We start from the raw sequence: 18,354 nt of genomic DNA on the forward strand, positions 1-18,354 counted from the left end.
AATCTGAATAAGTCTTTCACTGTATAGTGTATGCTAAGTTTTCGATAGCTAATTATTTTTTTTTTTATATTCACTTACTATTTATCCTTTAAATTACTTTTACGTAGCTTACCTTCTTTCTCACCATTAGTCGTCGCCTGTTCTTGTAGCATTCGTCTGTGCAAGCTCCTCGTCCTCATGACGCAAGTGTTATGCTTCATCCTCGCTATCGTGATCGTGTGGGGGTTGTTGTATGGCGCGTCCATGGCTGCTCTAGCTTTGCTGCTGGCTGCACTGCACAGAGCTACCGCAGTGCTAAGGTCGCCCGCATCCTCTGCAGCTCGGGATTTATCCAAGAGCGCGTCAGTTTCCTTGCAGAGACGCTCGCAATCGTCGCCATTCGCGGCCTGGTAGCCTTCTGGGATCTGAGCAAGCTACATTGAACAAAATATTGCTGATGAATTCAAGTATCACACGTGAAATAACAAGCTGTACTATAGCTTTTTCTATCAAAAATATTACAAAATGAATTATTTTCACTACTGGGGGTTTTTAGCAAACTATAAAGGTTTCCGACTATGTACCTGCAGATTGTGTTTCAGGCCCTGCTGAAGCGGAAGGCTATCCGTGGAAGACAAAGAGTACGAATCGTATCCAGCATCGTAGTGGCCACTGCTGCTGCTGGAGAGTTCTCCAGACTTGCTGGTGGGGCTCTTGGGCACCCCCGAGTTCCTCTGCATTTTGTTCACGATGTACAGATACGGATTGTCCATCGTCGTCGACGAACTCGAGGAGGCGCTGTTCCGATCGCCCGACCAGTTACCAGAATCTCGTCTTCGTGGCACGTTCAAGTGATCCGGAATACTGATGCCGTCCTGCGGCGTCGATCCTGCACTCAAACTACGCGTCAGCTGCATCTGCTGCTTCTTCTGCTGTTGCATCACGGTTTCCACCGCTCGTCGACTGATGTACTTCGACTCTGCATCGCCATCGACTACGTCCACACCCTTTATAACGAGAAAAAAAAACAATGTTCGTCAAGAAAAATATTTGGCTCATGTGAGAATTTCTGATACAGATTCTATATTAAAAGTTTTGAGGTCTTGGAATGCAATTTTTATTCGATGTCCAAAACGATAGGTGTTTTGCCAAAGTTGAAGTGAAAGTCGAGTGATGCTTTAAATCGTTCGAATCGGTGCGATTAGAAATTTTTAAAATCTTACTTGATTCCCGAAGATGTTGTTCTGTATGTCGGTGAGGTTCTGATAATCGCTGTAGATCCTCCGCTGAGTGTAAGGATGAGGAGGACTATCAGGATTGGGGGTAATGGCACGTCTAGCGGTGCTGTTGATCGATGGTTTCTCTGGACTGGGAGTGATCGATCGGCGAACATTATTCTTCGGTGGCGTCTTAAGACCATTTCCGTTTGGAAAAGGCGTCACTGTCTTGGGAGCGTTTTCCGTGTTAACTGGTGTTCCACCGGGGGTTGCGTACAACAAGAGCAGGGGTTGATATCGACCTCTCCTGCACTTCTCCACGACTTGCTCCCAACGAGGACCGATTTCCTTCACGGTGGCATCGTCGAAGTAAATCCAGACCTGCGGCACGATTAACACACTTCGTATTTAAAGATGAAGTAAGAAAGATTTCTTAATCATTGTAATTTGTCCGTGCCTCATTTAGAAATTATAACACAACTATTTATGAAGTATAGTGTAACATTTAGAATCGTGGATTATTTAGACCTTTTTGGGAAATCAGCTTTGTAGCAAATTATTTCTGATTACAGTTAGTTGCTTTTAATAAAATAATGGAGCATTAAGGATTAAACATGATACCGAATGATTGCATAGTATATAAATTTATTGAATTGTAGTTGAATTTATCCTGCCCTCACTATAATATTCATACAAACATATAGTGAAAGATAATTTTCTATCAGATTAAATAAATTTAAACAAATATACATCGTGAAATTAAGTTATTCAAATTAATAAAATGTTCATCTAGTAGTTAAATAACGACCAGTAAGATATTATTTTTGCTGGGATAATTGGAAGCGCGAAGCAGATGCTCACCTTTAATTTAGTATGGAAGAAGAAGGTGGAATAATGTTTTCCGTAGTAAGTGACGACTCCTACGAGGTTGTGCACGGTCGAGGCACCCCACCGGGAGTCCACAACGCTGTGGAAAACATCGCTCAGCCGAAGGGACGTTCCCACGGTCGCGAAAACGTCCATGATATGCTCCAACGATGGTCGTTCACTGTCCCATACAACTCCAACCGAAACGATTTCCGGTCTGTTCATCAGCGTTCTGCATATTTGGATTTTGGCTCCACAGGAACTCTGAACAATTTCAAAAATCACATTCGATATTATTTATTTGACTTGTATGCTTGTCAGTACAAAAATGAACAACTTTAGTTCTGTTCGAGTCTAAAATATTTAGAGTACTTCATCATAAAATTTTCATTTCACATCTGTTATGCCACATTTGTGCCTTTATTCGTAAAGGAGTTTCTTTAACTCATTATCGTGCAGTTTATTCCATCTCGTTCGTAATCCTCTGGATGGGGAAGTAATTCCAGTTTAACTTCTTGGTAACATTCATTTAAATTAAAAAAATCTCTACAAGGCCATCGCGTTTCAGTCGAGGTGAAAGAAGCTCCGCGATGTTGAAATAAAGGATCTTCTTCCCACCTCCAATGAAATTAAAACGGTACTGGAAAAGTGGAGTACACGTATAGATATGTGAACATACATCATTCTGGATGAGAAATATAAATTCTCAATAAAGAATACAAACGTTGCGACACAATAATAATAATAATTTCCCGTGATAATATCCAATACAACAGAATCGAAGTATCGAAAAACACGTTGAACTATGCGACCGTAGCTATCCGGAAAAGTTGCCAATTAATTATCCACCGTAATTATCAATTATTAATATCCGGGAACTCTGAGAAATTTCCGTTCCACCGAATTTCAATCGCAACGCGCAGCATCAGCGGCAAACGAGATATACCCGGTGGTCTTCGACAATAGTCATCGTTCCACTTCAAAGAGAAAGTCTACGCCCGGGAGATATTATTCCCAAGAAAGGCCGAAGGAGAGTGTACCTGATCTTGCGAGCGGGATGAATCGAACTCGGGCCACCTGAACTAACGTTCAAGGTGCACCAGCCGTGAATCGCTCGCGGTGAAGAAATTTTTACACGCTCCGGCGGGAATGTATCCCAGGAAACCCTTTCGTTCGTAGAAATGGCGTTTACTCACCGGACAGTCCCTGATGTCACCCATTCCTCCAGCTTTCCTCAGGAGCTGACCGAAGAGGTCCGAGCTGTTTCGAGCATTCGGCGGCGTTTGCCTCGCTTGCGACGTCAATGCCGACGCTGACACGTAATGAACCATCTGGAACAAAAAATAACGATGCAAACCGTAAAATAACGAACAACCGAAGGAAAAAAATGATTGAAAATAATCGAGAAAGAATTAAAAGAATTGAATAATTGAAGAAAAAATTGAATCAAGAGTCCAATTCTTCAAATCTTCTAGGGATAATGATTCATCAACCTGGACGCCAAACAAAATTCCAAGGACCGAAGAATTTGTAAAACCTTCTCATTCCTTCACCGTCTCTGAACAAGAACGAGAGTACCGGTTTCTAGCAAGATCAACTCGCGTCATTAAATGCACGCGTATCCAAGGGAAATTTCCTGCACTCGAAGCCAGATAAGAAATCAATCCATTCAATATTTTTAACATTGTTATTATGCGAGGAACGACATTGTTCCAGCTAGGGCCATAATTCTTGTCACGAGTCGCGTAAAGGCCGTGAAATATTGGTTTATTCATGAAAATATTGCGCAACCAGAGACACTCGACATGGAAAGCACTAGATACGTCGAAGTTTGCTATAAGTTTGAGGTAATAAATACGGGAAAAATTCTTGTCTAACTGGAGATCTCTATTCGTTAATTATATGCTTACGGAGAAATGCTTCTGTGGGATCGAAAGTTTTCTCTCCGAACTCTCCCTTTGATCGTGGATCGTTCCTCGGAGCTGGTAGCCAGCGGAAGGCGGTAAAAGCGATCGGCCATGACCGATACGAGATTGCAACGAGTTTCACGTTTTTACAATCGGCCGACAACAGTCGATACGAGCGCAAGAAGGGAGAACCAACTCCACCCACGTGAGTTGTTTGCGCTCTGGACTCGATTATGCGGCCGACGTACCATATACGTGCTCGAAAGGGCATTGCTTTTGTTCTTGCGTACCTCGGAGCACGTTCAATTTTCCCGCGTAATTGTGCGCCTGATTGGGCAACGAAGTGCTGACTTTTGCTTGGTTAAATCTACCAGAAACGTAGCTTACGGTATTTTGATCTAAGAAGATGTCAAGGATAAATAATTCCTCCCTAGCAATCGAGTATAAAATTCGTAACTTCAAATATAATAATTTCGTAAGAATTAAATAACATTACAGTTAGTGCTAGGCAAGAAAAACTTGGATTTATAAAAGAAATGACTTAAAAAGTAGGAACGCACCGAGACCACGCAACGAGCAATGGAAATACAATTTCCCTCGACGCGTTGGCCGCGAACTTCTCGGAAAATTGTGTAATTTTATTACAGAAAAAGTGTAACTATAAAGTACTGGAGGAGAAATGCGACTTTCGTTATCGCATTTGTTCGCGGCTGGTGCTCCTACTTTCTTCTACTCAAACTTCCCCGGAAGTAGTTTCATGCTGGTAACTTGAAATTTAATTAACCCTTTCGCACACAGTGGGATACGCACGTGGCACTCAGATAATATTTTGTATACGCTATTTGCAACATTTTCTGTCACCTCTCTTCCAGACGATCCATCAGATTTCAAAACAAAGGATATTTATAAAATATATATATTTAAAAGCACTGTCCAGCGATAGTGCTGTGCAAAATTATATTCTTTTTTCTTTATACTACTTTATATCAAAACCATTTTAAAAATTACGTGTACCTGGACACTCCGAACTCCCAAAGAATTAATTAATTGTCATACGAACTACTGTCTCCCACAACTGATTCAAGAAGCCATTATCAATTCCAAGCCAGCTTCGCGCGTCCCTGAACCGAGTCCCGAGTTTATCGCGTGAAATAGTATCCCTTGATCCGATAGTTCTCCTCCAAACTCCTTCCATCCCATTTCACCCCGTCGGTCGCCGCCAATGAGCCGTCAAATCCTGATCAGTTGAAATCCTAATCCGTTTACACGGCGGCGACTTGGTCGTTCAGTACCTTAACGCACTTAGGCTTCTTAGCTAAGTCGCTTAAATCGTTTAAACCCACCAAAGGGGCCAACTTCCCTTTACTTTCCCGTCCACCCGCCAAACGAACCCGCGCCACCCTTGAGCGTGTCGATTTCGAGGTTCCTGGAAGCAAACAATGGAACCAAAGACCTGGTTCTACCAGAAGAACGGCAGGTTTTCTCGAGCAATTTTCCAGTTTTACCTGCGAGAACATGGGAAACTGAAAAGCTGCGACTAGGTGGTGCAAAATCGCGTCGACAGATGCTTTCATGGAGAATTTTATTTGATAGTAGTCTTGACAAACTTTATAAAGTGCTCATGCCTTTGTTTTCTTGGGAGTCTTCCTTGTTAATAATAAACAAAATTTTCAGGGACATAGAAGACGAAGAATACTGAAAGATATTTTTTCCTTTATATTCCATAAAGTTTCTAAGGTGTAAATAATTATTTTTTAATTCTATATCTCATTATTATTTAGAGACAATAACATATACATTACTGTAGCCGTGGGTATTAATATACTAATATAAATACTTTACATTTGCAGTGGTGTGAACGCTTCAAGAAAGCTATAAGAATTTTTAATCAAGTCTAATAATACCAAAAAAGATACGTTTCCAAAGTTAGATTATTTTATGTAATGCGATTCCTGGTTGCATATTTCTCAACGTAATGGCGCAGAGTGCAAAGGGCTAAAAATAATTTAAGTTTCGGTCGAAAGCATTTTATAGACTGTTGTCACGTCGAATATACTTTTACAAAACAAGCTATTATTCCAATCAGTATTGCCGACTCTATCCTTGAAGCCAGATGGAAAGTTTCGCAAGAAACACGTTTAGTGCCCGCGAGGACAGCCATCAACGCGGCGATTTTTATTGGTAGAGCGTCCGAGAGTTGCAGAAATGCAGTGCCTTCGAGTACGAAATATCTACGAATGTACCTAAGTCTTCGAAGAGTTTCTTGCTGATAAAAGTTTCACTTGGTATTTACATTCGCGGATACTAACTGGACGTTGAGTAACGTGCTTCTCGTTCTCATAAAGGATGTTCAACTTTCCCTTACACCCTCTAGAATGTAACATTAAAGCGACACACTCTTGCTTTCAGCCTCCCAACTTTTGCAAAATCATAATGCATGGTGCCCGTGTATGGACGTGATTACAATTCATACGTTAAGGAACCAAAGAAAGTTTGAAATAGACACATATTCATTTTATGATTTTTAAAATAAACGTTTCTGACGTTTGCTTCTGACAAACAAATGATTTGTCCTATCATCGTTAATAAATTTTATATAAAATAGTGAAATTTAAGAACACCCTTTGACCTTTCATCTATTCGAAGAAGACGCTGAGGAAGATGGTTCAGATGTTGACTCAATCCTATTACCATTAATAAATTTTATTTAAAATAGTGAAATGGAAGAACACCCTTTGACCTTTCATCTATTCGAAGAAGACGCTGAGGTGATACAGGTGTTGACAAATCTTGTTATTTATTCACGTATCGTGCTGTTATCATAGCGTGGCGAGTAACATCGATCAGACTGACCTGTGTAAAAGGCAGTGGTTCCGAAGTGGCACCGCAAGCTCCGCAAACGCTTTGCTCGACGAGCGTCATGGCGAACTTCTGGTGTGGCACGCAGTGTCTCGCGCTGCACATGTCCTCGGCTTCCCCGCTGGCGATGTGCAGGTGTATACGCAGAAGAATGTTTTCCTGCAACGAGAATTACGTTAATGCGCCTCGGTTCGTTATGAAACTGCTAAAAATAGAAGTCATCGAGTAATCATCGATAACAGTGATTTTAGCAAGTGGGTACATCGATGGGAACTTTTTGCGCTGGGGTTTCATTTGTTCTATATTCTTCTGCGCTTAATCGTTCCTGGAAGATTGTATGCGTGTCCAATGACCGCAAATTATGGATTCCTGCGTGCTCGCTGCGATTTGAATGGCGAAACGTAACTAATCCATACTTAAGGTGTTTCTGTTGCGTTGCTAGAAATCATTTCTCTCAGGAACTGCATACATCGCAAAAGTGTAGGAGAATTTACGACCACTGTGGTACAGGAGTATCGATCGCATGCTCGAAGCATGTGGAATTTGAAATCTGAGAAGGTAATATTGTTTTAATTTACGTCGACCCTCATGCTTCATAATTTATAGTCTTTTAATCTGTGTCTGTGTATGTGACTTGTCGATGGTGTGCTTTATACAAATTAAGTTTACTTCAGAATAATTTTTCCTTCATTGGGTTGTTTATACTCTTGCTAGGAAAGTAAATTTATCTTATTATTCCAGATTGTGAAGATGACTAGGTTCTATGATAATTTCAAACAGCTCGACTGTTGCAAATTAAATTATTACACGATGTCTCCTCCCCATTACTCCCCAAGATATTTATTATTCATGAGCTTGTCCAATTTAACAGACAGTTCAACAAATTATGTATTGCGAAGAATATCGTAACCCTGTTCAAATTTTTTGTTTCAATAGAATAGCGGATTTCTTAAACTTATGAATTCCTAACAGATGTCTGGTTTTGTTCATTTTTGTAAGAATTACGTTCTGCTGTAAACTTTCGAATTACGTATTTACGTATTGTATAACGCTTCGCATGGGCACTAAGGAAACGAAAGACTCGATGTACATACGTATATCGAGGTTTTTGCTTATGCCAAGGAATTATTGGCTATTACACGCGCCAATATCAGCGCAGGCATAAATCTCTCTCCTTCGACATTCGCGCTACTCGAATCGCGATTTCCACCGTGCGGAGGCGATTTTCCGAACGGTTTGCGATCCTGAGTACTCTGACGGCTGAACCAGTTCTCCTTTATAGTCGCTAACTATCATGTATTACTGCGTTTCCCAACATTTGTCACTACTTAGATTAATAGACTTTTAGCTTGACACATCATTAATTAACGAAGTCTAATAATTCATTTGTCGCTTCAAAAAATTGTGGTATTTAATTTTAATTTTCTTTCACTGGACTTTCTATTTATTTCCACATCGATTACATTTCTAAATTCCGTCTAAGCGAAATGCAAGAAGTCTCATTCTCGTTCGAGCTCGAGTCAAAGAATTTTCAAACTTTCTTCTATAAAAGTCCACTGGTCGACTCAACGCTTAATCCGCGTCTTTACCAGCTGCGTTCCAATTCGACAAATCGATCTATCGGCATTCCAAGTTGGAGTAAAATTGCTATTGGTCGGACGAGAGGGACGAAAACCCGTTTTGCCTAGATTCGCGTGCGGCGTGTCGACACATCGACTAGGCTGCTCGCGCGTAATAGGACAAAGGGAACGAGCTATGTAATTGCTACTTACGAAACATTCCGCCGCGTCGTCCATGAATCCGAGCTGGAACCTTTGCTGATCCAGAAAACTCTCCGCGAGTGCGCGGCGCAGCGTGTCGGGGGGCAAAGCGCTCTCTTGCGAGAACTGGAGCTGCGAGAACAGGTCCTGAAACGCACAAAATGACCAACGTTTAGTATCGTCCACCTCCAAATGAGTTAATGAGATTGCTGCGAATTAAAGGGTTTCCCAAAGTGCATTTAAAATTATTTTTTGATAACAAGTTGCAAGATTTCACATTTAATTGTATTGATGTGTACTTTCATTTGAAAGTAACAATTCGAATATATTCCATGCTATTTGTGTTTTGTTAAAAAGTATAATCCTACAGTATCTTTTCTTGAATCATTTGTTTGCTTATTTACATAATAAACAGGTTTGAACCCTAGTGTCGATGCATTTAGCAGTGTATTATCAGGAGTCAAACATATTCACCTTGTTCATTTTTTAATAACAATAATAAGAAGTTTACATTCCATAAAAAATTTCATGAGGCACAAGAATTTAATATTTAAATTAACATTACTCTGATTATATAAGATCCAGCTTTACTTCCCATTCGATCAATCAAAGTCCAACAAAATACCTTCGAAAATGTCGATATATTATAAATTGTTAAACTCCAATTTACGAAGAATCTACGCGTTTTTTCGTGTGGCGATATCATGTGTCGTTCAGTTTAAGATGACAAGAACTCCTAAAAAAAGAAGTGCAACCTGCGTCGCAGCATTGAACGATAAACCTTCTGGCGAAGAAGAGCATTCCTTGACACGACACGCGGGTGTATTGTCTACGAAACAGGACACGAACAATGCCGAAGACACTCCACGTGTCACGAAGGCTGTGCAAATATTCCCATTTTTACACGCGGCGCGAGGTATCGCGTTATCGTCGCGAAAAACGTCCTCGAGCCACATGGTCGCCAAACATGGAAAAGTTTTTTTGTTGTGCAACATCGTACGCAGTCTTTGCTGAGCAGTGTTTAGTAGCAATTACGGCACGAATTTTATACGAAAATATAAACATCACTGAGCAATGTTTGTTTCGGTTATTCGCAGGATACACGTCGTAACGCGTGCTATGTTGAAACGCATCTCTCATGTTAAGAATAAGAACGAGCGTTTACGCGAGTATTCTTAAATATTTTTCCGCGGTGAATTTACTCCTGGAGTTGCGAAACACGTTGGACAATTTATGAAACATTTTGAATTTGGAAACATAGGAAGATCTCAAGTTCAAACACCAGAAGAAACGATCTTATCTATTTTTACACGTTTAAAAATATATCCTAGGCTTTCTAGAATAGCGCTTAGAGATAATACAGACATTTTGTTGAAACAAACAGAAGAATATCTTTTAGCTCTGGTTGGAATCACTTGTTGAATTCTAATAATACTTCTAAAAGTTAGGTACACTCAACAGCAACAATAAATACTACATAATTGTAGGGTTTTCCAGAGCAAGAAAAAAGCACGATTTATTTCTAATGAATCTATTTGTATTTGAATTTCCACATTCAAAAGATTCAACAATTATTTAGCGATAGCACAGTAAACTATTTAGTTCTATTCAAATCTATTAAAACACTAACCGATACTATCATGTAAAAACACTCGTGTCTTTTATCGAGCTCCAAAGAAGCACTGAGGATCAAGACCAGTAGTCCGCAGGACTAACCAAAACAGGAACTGACCAACAATCAAATTACTCCATCGTGAAACGGTGGTTCGAGTTGCTGGCGAACGCAAAAGGAAACTCATAACACCCACGCACTCTCAATTTCCCATTACATAAACGTATGCAAATCTCTGGGCGTATGTAAATCGGAGCGGCGACCCGAACCAAATCCCCCGTTTAGTCATCGCGAGGAACGTACGCTCAGTTTCTTTTCCCTAATCAGCATATCACCGCGGCATGAATGAAGGAGCGCTGGAAATGGTTTCGAAATTGAGCTGGGAATGCTTGTTGCATTCTTTCTGCACGCGAAGAAAAGAAACATAGATTAGATCTGCGCAAACATTCAAACAGATATACTCATATGCAAAGAACTTTCATTTAGACATAAACTTCGAATGGAGAGTAAAAGATAAGTAGCTTTTGAAACAAATGGAATAATGGAAAATAATTCCGAATAAAATGAAATCAAATTTTAAGTCAGATTAATGAAAGCTTATCCGAGTAACTGTTCGATGAAGAATACTTTCTGATCATCATCTATCGTTCGAATAAAATTTTGCTATTTCTGTTCGACCGTCTAAACATTACGATATTAAATTATTCCGACAGTCTCATCCCGGTTTCGAAACCTGCGTGACTGAATAGCTCATTTTCCGCGCTATTATCACAGGAGAAACCGCGACTCGGCGATTTCGACTCTTCTCTCTCGATATGCCATCGGGATGCGTTCTCTGGAAGCGATTGTGCAAAAATACCGCGGGTAAATTGCGATCCACGCTGTTGGCGCGGGGTAAACGAGTTAGTTTCGTAACTAATCTTCGAACGATCGGCGGGCAACGGTCACACGTAGAAAGTCGACGTGCAGCACCGCTTCGGGGTGGTTGCTCAACGCAGCATTTCGAGAGACAGAGGTGTGGAAAAACTTTAACGAAGAAAAAACGCCGACTTAGAAGTACCCAACGCGACTGAGCAACGAGCAATGAAAATCTGTAAAGTTTTTTCGAACGATCTGTTGGACTGGGTCGAGTGGAATAACTGATAACGACAGGAAGTGATAGCAGGCTAGCTCTCGCAATGAAAACGAGGGTCAGTGACCACCCTGAATTTTTATAAAACTTTGCGCGTAGTAATATATTTTATTCATAATTTGGCAATGTTTAATATAACTCATTGACCACTTTGAATTTTTATGAAACTTTGCGCGTAGTAATATATTTTATTCTTAATTTGGTAATATAACTTCTAGCTCCTAATTTTACTCCAATCCATTTGTTTACAGTTTATGTTATATGCATTCCTCCTATCATCCCTTTCTTCTTTCTCTATTCTTCAAAATAGCACATTCTTTCGTTTTGAAAGAATAATTAGAATTTCAGTCACCGAAATTTACCAGTAATAAATATTCAGTTAACATAAACCTGTGGATAATACGATCCAATTGAAAGGAAGGAAGACAACCACACTCAGTTTCTAAAATTTCGATTCAAGAATTGGAAAAAATGGACGCAGGTCGAACCGAAAGAACCGCAAATGGGCGGGTGAAATTCTCAATGAAAGTCGTCCGATCGGTATCCGGTGCTGGGAGTGGAGAACCAGCGGTAATGGTAGTGATAGATGTGGCAGGCCTATACACTGACGATGATAGTAGCTGGAACGTCCACGTGCATCGAGAAGGATGTCGCACCTGTTGGGAGCAGGTTATAGCCTGGCGTCGAAAAAACTAGACGGCTTGCAGAAACAACATTGCTGTGCGAGTGAAATCGATGAATGAAAGCGACCCTCCACCGCTACGATTTACTTTACCAAGATTTATATAAAGAAAATTTACTTCGGAAAGTGTAAGATGCATTTTGGTAGGTTTTAGTTGAAGTTTTTAAAGTGGTATAATTTTAATTGAATTGTAAACTCACGTGGATGCGAATAGAAATTTTTAACAAATTACTGTGAGTAAATTACTTTATAAAATTTGCATGCAGTTAAAAAGATGGTACTCCAACGAGCTATAATCGAATATCTCGCTAATTTCAGCGCAATTTATTTGCCAGTTTTGTACTCCCAACGACCAGAGATGTTCTAACATTAGGTAAACTTCTCCCTGTCGACTTCAAACAGGAATTTCATTTCAAATTACAATTATCGTCCGTGGTTTATTACCCCGATCGAGGATAATTATTAAGGAACAGTTAGACGCTATACCGTAACATAAGAGAAGACGATAAAATCTAGAGAGAAAGAGAGAGAGGGAGAAAATCTGCTAGAGTGGCACAAGCAAGAAATTATGCACTAACGACATTTTAAAGACGGGCCATGTGTATTGCTCTAAGTGGTCTCCGCGCACAGCTCCACTCATTCCAATTCTTATCTTGCCAACCTTAATACCTTCTCGAGAACGTCTGCGACAGTTGAAAAAGGATGAATTAACCATTAATACACGAGCAGCTTGCGAAGATACAAACGAAAGCGTGGCATACGTCTGTGCTGTAAAGATACGCGCGATGCTAGACAGCGAAAACAATTTTTTGTTATTAAACAAGAAAAAGAACAAGCGTGAAACGGTACATCGTTCAGGGACGCGTAGCGGTGAAAATAAGAATTGCGAATGGGTGCGAAAAAACTAGCAATAAATTTTGAAATACACATTTATCGTGTTGAGCAACCACGCATAAACTTTCTTGAAAAAAAAGTTGTCGATTTAAATACCTCGACCTTCGTCAATTACGTGCTACGGCGAGATTAATTATTTATAATGAGTTACCTTGGCGATAATAAAGGTTTCTATGTGATTTTAACATTGATACTTCCAATTGCAAATTGGAGTAACACTGGTATTGGTGTTAGTGTTGAAAAAATGAATGTAGTGATTTGTTTAGGGGATGTTCCATGTTCGGGATGATTCAGTCTTTTTTAACGGGTAACGTGCCTTCATTTTCAGTTATCATACAAGAATATATGACAGCAGTCATAATTAGTAAACTAACGTAGCTTCCCCATTTTTTGCTATAAGTAATATCAAATTGTTTTAGAAACTGATCAAATATCAATTTCCTTCCAATAGTTCAATTCTATTTATTATAACCAATCATACTTAAATTATGTATACCTGGAAAGATTCATATAAACTGGCAAAATACGTATAAATATACGCGTACACTTTGAACCTTCCACTTTCATAGTTTCTTCAAAAAAAAATCCCCCCAATTGCTCAATGTTTAGGACACCCTCCCTCGAATACACGATAATTGGTCATACTTTTCGCAGGTCGCTCAGTTCGATGTTCGACGGGGTGTCCTCCCTCTCCATGCCACTGTCCACCTCCTCCTCCTCCCCAACGACATCCTCGACGTCCACCCTCGCCGTTTCGTCCTTTTTCTCCCTGTCGAACGACGTCGGCGTGGCCGACGTGTCCTGGCGCACTTTTATCCACTTCAACATTTTCTTTCGCAACGTCTCGACACTGACTCAGGCTACGAGCGTACGCGTTTCTTTCGGAGCGCGTCTTTCGAAATCGTTCCGTCCCGATGCAAACGAGATACAACTCGCCCGTGACCGCTCATCGCGCCGTGGACGGGATAACGATCAAAGGGAACAAAACTTCGCCGTCTACTTCGAAAGTTCACGAACTCGCGACGCGAGACTTGTAATTTAGGGCACGCACCCTCCGCGCCCTTGGCGAACGAGATAACAGCGGCCACGTTCGTCGAGACATGTCCCTCCGCTGGTTCCGAGCAAATACAAATTTCCACTCAAGCTGGACTCGCCTAGCCGCCAATTCTCTCGTGGAGATAGCTCTGTTTGTCGTGTCAACAGACGCGATTCGTTACCTGCTGCTTAATCTCGTCGCTGCACTTGCGCCGTCCGACATGTCGTTTTTTTTTTTGTTCCTACGTCGATCGACCCTTTTTCCCTCCAGCTGATAACGCTTGTAATTCCCTCTGTTTGCAGTTTACCTGGCTAACGTTTCTCCCAGCCGATAAGGCGCGGAGGACGAAAATTAGAATAACGCTGATCTGGCTCGAGACGGAACGCTGTCATCGAGATTATGCGATGACAGGAGGCTCGTGGCGTCCGCGGAAGGAAGTATATTGCTTTTGCTGAGTAGCTGACAATGATTGTAACTGGATAGTTCTGTGCACGCACTTGGCCTGTAACTGTGATGTGCAGCTCGTCTTTCTATGTACACAGAATGAAAATTAGACGAGAAACTGTTCTAGGGTTCCTCTGACTTTGTTAATTTCAGGTGTTTGATACTATTTGACACTGTATACTGCTTGGAATCAGTTCACGTGCCTATTAACTCCTGTAAACAGAGTTCTTCGTCGCAAATTTATTCTGCTTTCACAGGACACTCGGGTCTTTTATTAAGGACGAGTACTCGAGGTCTTCGTCGACACGAAGCTCGCGACTTTCACGGAAGGAAAGACGATGCCCGATGGACGGGAAACAGGTGGTCAGGTATTGAAAGGGCCCCTGGCAGATGATCCCTCGCGAAGACTGAAGGAGGAATCATATCCAGCAATTGCATGCCGGATATGCTGGCGAGAACCCGTTGCCAGACGAGTCGTAGACTCGATTAAAAACATAAACTCGTTTGGCAAGTGAAGTCAGCTCTTCGATCTACGAGCCGCTGGGTCGTTCGCGGCTCGTATAAATGTTCGTTTTATCCCTGATAAATATTTTACAGTCTCCAGAGAAAGGTAGACGTCTTAAGGAAACGCACGCAGCGAAAGTACGCTCAGGCTTCAATTTTACGGATGATCACGATTCGGGAATCCGTTCGTGGACGAGTTCGGGGAACGCAGATGGAAGCGTGACTAAAAAATTCAGTTTCCTGAACGACGCTGAATCCTCTCTTCCGGACGTTAACGACCCGTTCCACTTCGGCGTACCACGTGCTCCGCTCTTCTTGCTGCCACGGTTTCCTCAAAAATCTTCGCAACTACGATGACGAGGACTCGCAGATTCCTCGGATAAATTGTGATTACGTAATTCGATTTACTCGCAGAAATCCTTTTTAATTCACTTCACTTTACTCAGTTCACTTCGAGTCCTCGACGTCTTGAATTCACTCGGCTTTGAGAAGCTGTCGAAGCAACTCTCTGTTCACTATCCTTTATGGAAATCACTGACGAAACTTCACTCCACCTCGCCCAAATCACGTGGACCACCACAACAAATGAATTCCATCCTCCTCGATCTTGAAGTTCGATCGGATCCTCGATGATCCTTGAAGCCAGAGATCCGTGAGCTTCGACGCTCCACTTTTATCGACTGTACGCGTATCAGTAGGAGTTTTAGGGATCGCCACGCCGTTTCAACCCCTCGCGATACCTTCCCTCTGCGTATACGAAGGGTGGCACCGTTCGATATCGTCTGGGGGTTGGCTTCGAGCCCGATTTGATCGTTTCCAACGAGGCGAAAAGGTTGGAGCGCGCGATGAAACGTGGAGAACCGAGCACGGGACTACCTGCACGCGGCACCGTGCGCTCGTACCTGAAAGCAGCGGCTCGCACAGTGCTGGAGAACATCCCCCACCCTTCGTTCGGTCTCGCTTCCTCTTCTTTCCCGTCGCGGGGCCAGCACGTTCTCTCCCTTTTTTCCCCTACCGCTGCTATGAGGCCCTCCATAGACCCGAGAAGCCAATGACGTCACCTGGTTAGCTGTTCTACGTTCACCAACCTGGCGGGCCAACCAGGACCGTACGCTTCGGGCTCCTTCGCGACCTCTTTTCCACGAGATTTTCATCGGAGATTAAATATCTCGGAGTCCTCAGATGCTGGTCGATAGTTCGTTACATTCGAGCGAGAAAACGATAGCTGTATCTATATTGAAATAGGCTCTGCATTGCTGGAGTAACGTGGCAAGGGTTTAATATCGTGGGATAAATTAGCAAAATGTTTTGTTTATATACAGTCAGTCACATAACTATTCATACCCTCCATGTCTGTTGAAGAAATTTGTCTAAATTAAATGAAAGGTTCGATATTTCCAAATAAATGATTCCTTATAGATATGTACATAAAAAATTTATTTGGAGACGTCAAACCTATTAATCAATTTAGACAAATGTCTTCAATAGACATAAAACGTACGAATACTTATGGGATTGACCGTAGATTCGTCTACCTTAGTGAGCAAGGACGCAATTTTTATGTCCTCTTGGATTTTTTAAATATTGGAAGACTTTAAATGAACGAGCTGTGGTGTGACAGACTAATTGCACCCAAACTTTGTATTCAGCAATCATCGAGGGTCAGTCAGTATGTTTGGAGGAGGGTGTGGATGCAGGTGTCCTAGGAGAGGTGTCTCCCCTAAATTAGGGGATGGTGTCCAACATGTAGGGCTAAGCGGAATTTACAATTAATTCTTGTAACACAGAGAATGTTTCACATATAAAATTTAAAATTCAGAAGAATTAGAAAACTTACTAATGCTTTTCTTCAAACAAGATACAACTTCAGTTATAATTTTCTCCGTAGGAAATTCATTACTGTTCTTGTTAGACTAATTGTGTGCATTTGAAATTTTTTTAGCTTAAAACTAGTAATTTTACACACCTCCGTACCGATTTAACGTTTATCTAATCGTCTACCACCTCGAAAGTGAAACAGTAGACTTTTGCAAATGAGCAGCGTATCAACTTAAACTGTTGCATCACCAGAGAAAGTTCTAATTATCCAGACAGACTTATCAACCCGTACGAAGCGTGAACAGAATTCCTCATCTGCCATAAATGATATACATACACAACAAATATAACAAAAAATGTGGAATAAAAAATTGGTATGCTCCAATCTGATATTTCAAAGCAGTTAATTTTCGTTTGATGAAGAAAATATTTTCAAAATAAGAAAAAGACTGGATCAGTTAAATCGACGATTAAAAAAGGTTAAGTTACTTGAAGACTTTGGCTGCTTACGTTCCTGGGGCCCGGCGCTTGTCTCGTAGAACTATAGGAGTCACGAGTTACGGTTCTGTGTGGTCGTAAAGGTGTACGTGAATCGCCCGAGAATATGAGAGGGTCTTACTACGAGGACTGGGACAAAGCAAGTTCTACATATCCAGCCTGGCGTACAAGATACGATTGGGTCCTGTGTCAGCGACACAAGAGGGAAGCGGGGCCTACGCGAGCTGGACACGAAAAAGCCTGGAGCAGGGAAAAAGTAACCAGAGGTACGGCTGAATATACCTGGGCGAACCATGCTTCAACGAACGAGGGTTGAAACTGCTCACAAAGAAATTTAATGCCTGTTGGTCCTGAAACTCCTAGCATTCACTAGTCTTAGATACCCTGGACCTGTGAGATTTTATTCTGCTAGTTCAAACGGTATTTTGGATCCACAAGCAAGAAATTTAAAAATTAAATGGTTCATTCCAAGCCAAATTGATCGAGATTTAATTGCGTTCGAGGTTATATAAAACTAGGGAAGGTTGAACTCAACATTTTGCTTTTTTCATTAAAACTACCAATACTGTCAAGTTGACCCACGTATTACAAATTTAAAACCTTAAAACCACCCAATTGTTACCAATATTTTTACTGTAATTTTGTTCTTACTGTAAATTAATTTCTTCTTCCGTTCTATAATTACAAATACAGTTATATGTATGATAAATAAGCATTGACCTCGATGATTTTTTAGTGTTGAGCGAGGTACGGTTCCAATTACGTAATTACCCATTTCGCAAACGAGTTTACCGGCCTCGATACTCCGATTTAAATATTTTACAATGGGACACTATCCGCCCAAGCGATAATCGCTACTCGTTATTACTTAATAAACGAACGTGGGTGACCGCGTAAGTCAAGCAGCCACTCGAAACACGTAGGCTTCGTAGTATTTCCTCCTTCCTAAATAAAGTGGAATACTAAACGAAGTCTCCACGCTGGACGCCGTTCATGAATATTTAAATGGAAATGATCTTCCTACGCGTACGTTTCTCCTGGTTCGACGAACACGAACGACGGAAGCTATATTCGTCTTCATCGGTGACTTCAGGAAACATTCAGAGAATTATGATGGCTAATTACGAGGGACACAATTAAATATC

At 41.2% G+C, this 18,354-nt stretch overlaps 1 protein-coding gene across 5 annotated transcripts in view; it reads right to left on the bottom strand.

Annotated features, from left to right (window-relative positions):
- Window positions 1–18,354, bottom strand: part of LOC128876566 (uncharacterized) — a 101,912-nt gene that overhangs the window by 5,331 nt on the left and 78,227 nt on the right. For 3 of the 5 annotated variants that reach the window (XM_054123036.1, XM_054123037.1, XM_054123039.1), the window contains 7 exons: window positions 8,602–8,736; window positions 6,824–6,988; window positions 3,260–3,394; window positions 2,058–2,327; window positions 1,203–1,577; window positions 564–986; window positions 113–413 (listed from right to left, as the gene is read on the bottom strand). In XM_054123036.1, the coding sequence (XP_053979011.1) occupies window positions 113–413; window positions 564–986; window positions 1,203–1,577; window positions 2,058–2,327; window positions 3,260–3,394; window positions 6,824–6,988; window positions 8,602–8,736 (1,804 nt within the window). Of the gene's footprint in view, window positions 1–112; window positions 414–563; window positions 987–1,202; window positions 1,578–2,057; window positions 2,328–3,259; window positions 3,395–6,823; window positions 6,989–8,601; window positions 8,737–13,554; window positions 15,293–18,354 lie in introns of those variants that run through there. The other 2 variants (XM_054123038.1, XM_054123040.1) reach the window with 2 other exon arrangements.

Source organism: Hylaeus volcanicus, chromosome 5 (assembly GCF_026283585.1).
Source record: "Hylaeus volcanicus isolate JK05 chromosome 5, UHH_iyHylVolc1.0_haploid, whole genome shotgun sequence".
In the NCBI taxonomy this organism is placed as follows: Eukaryota; Metazoa; Arthropoda; class Insecta; order Hymenoptera; family Colletidae; genus Hylaeus; species Hylaeus volcanicus.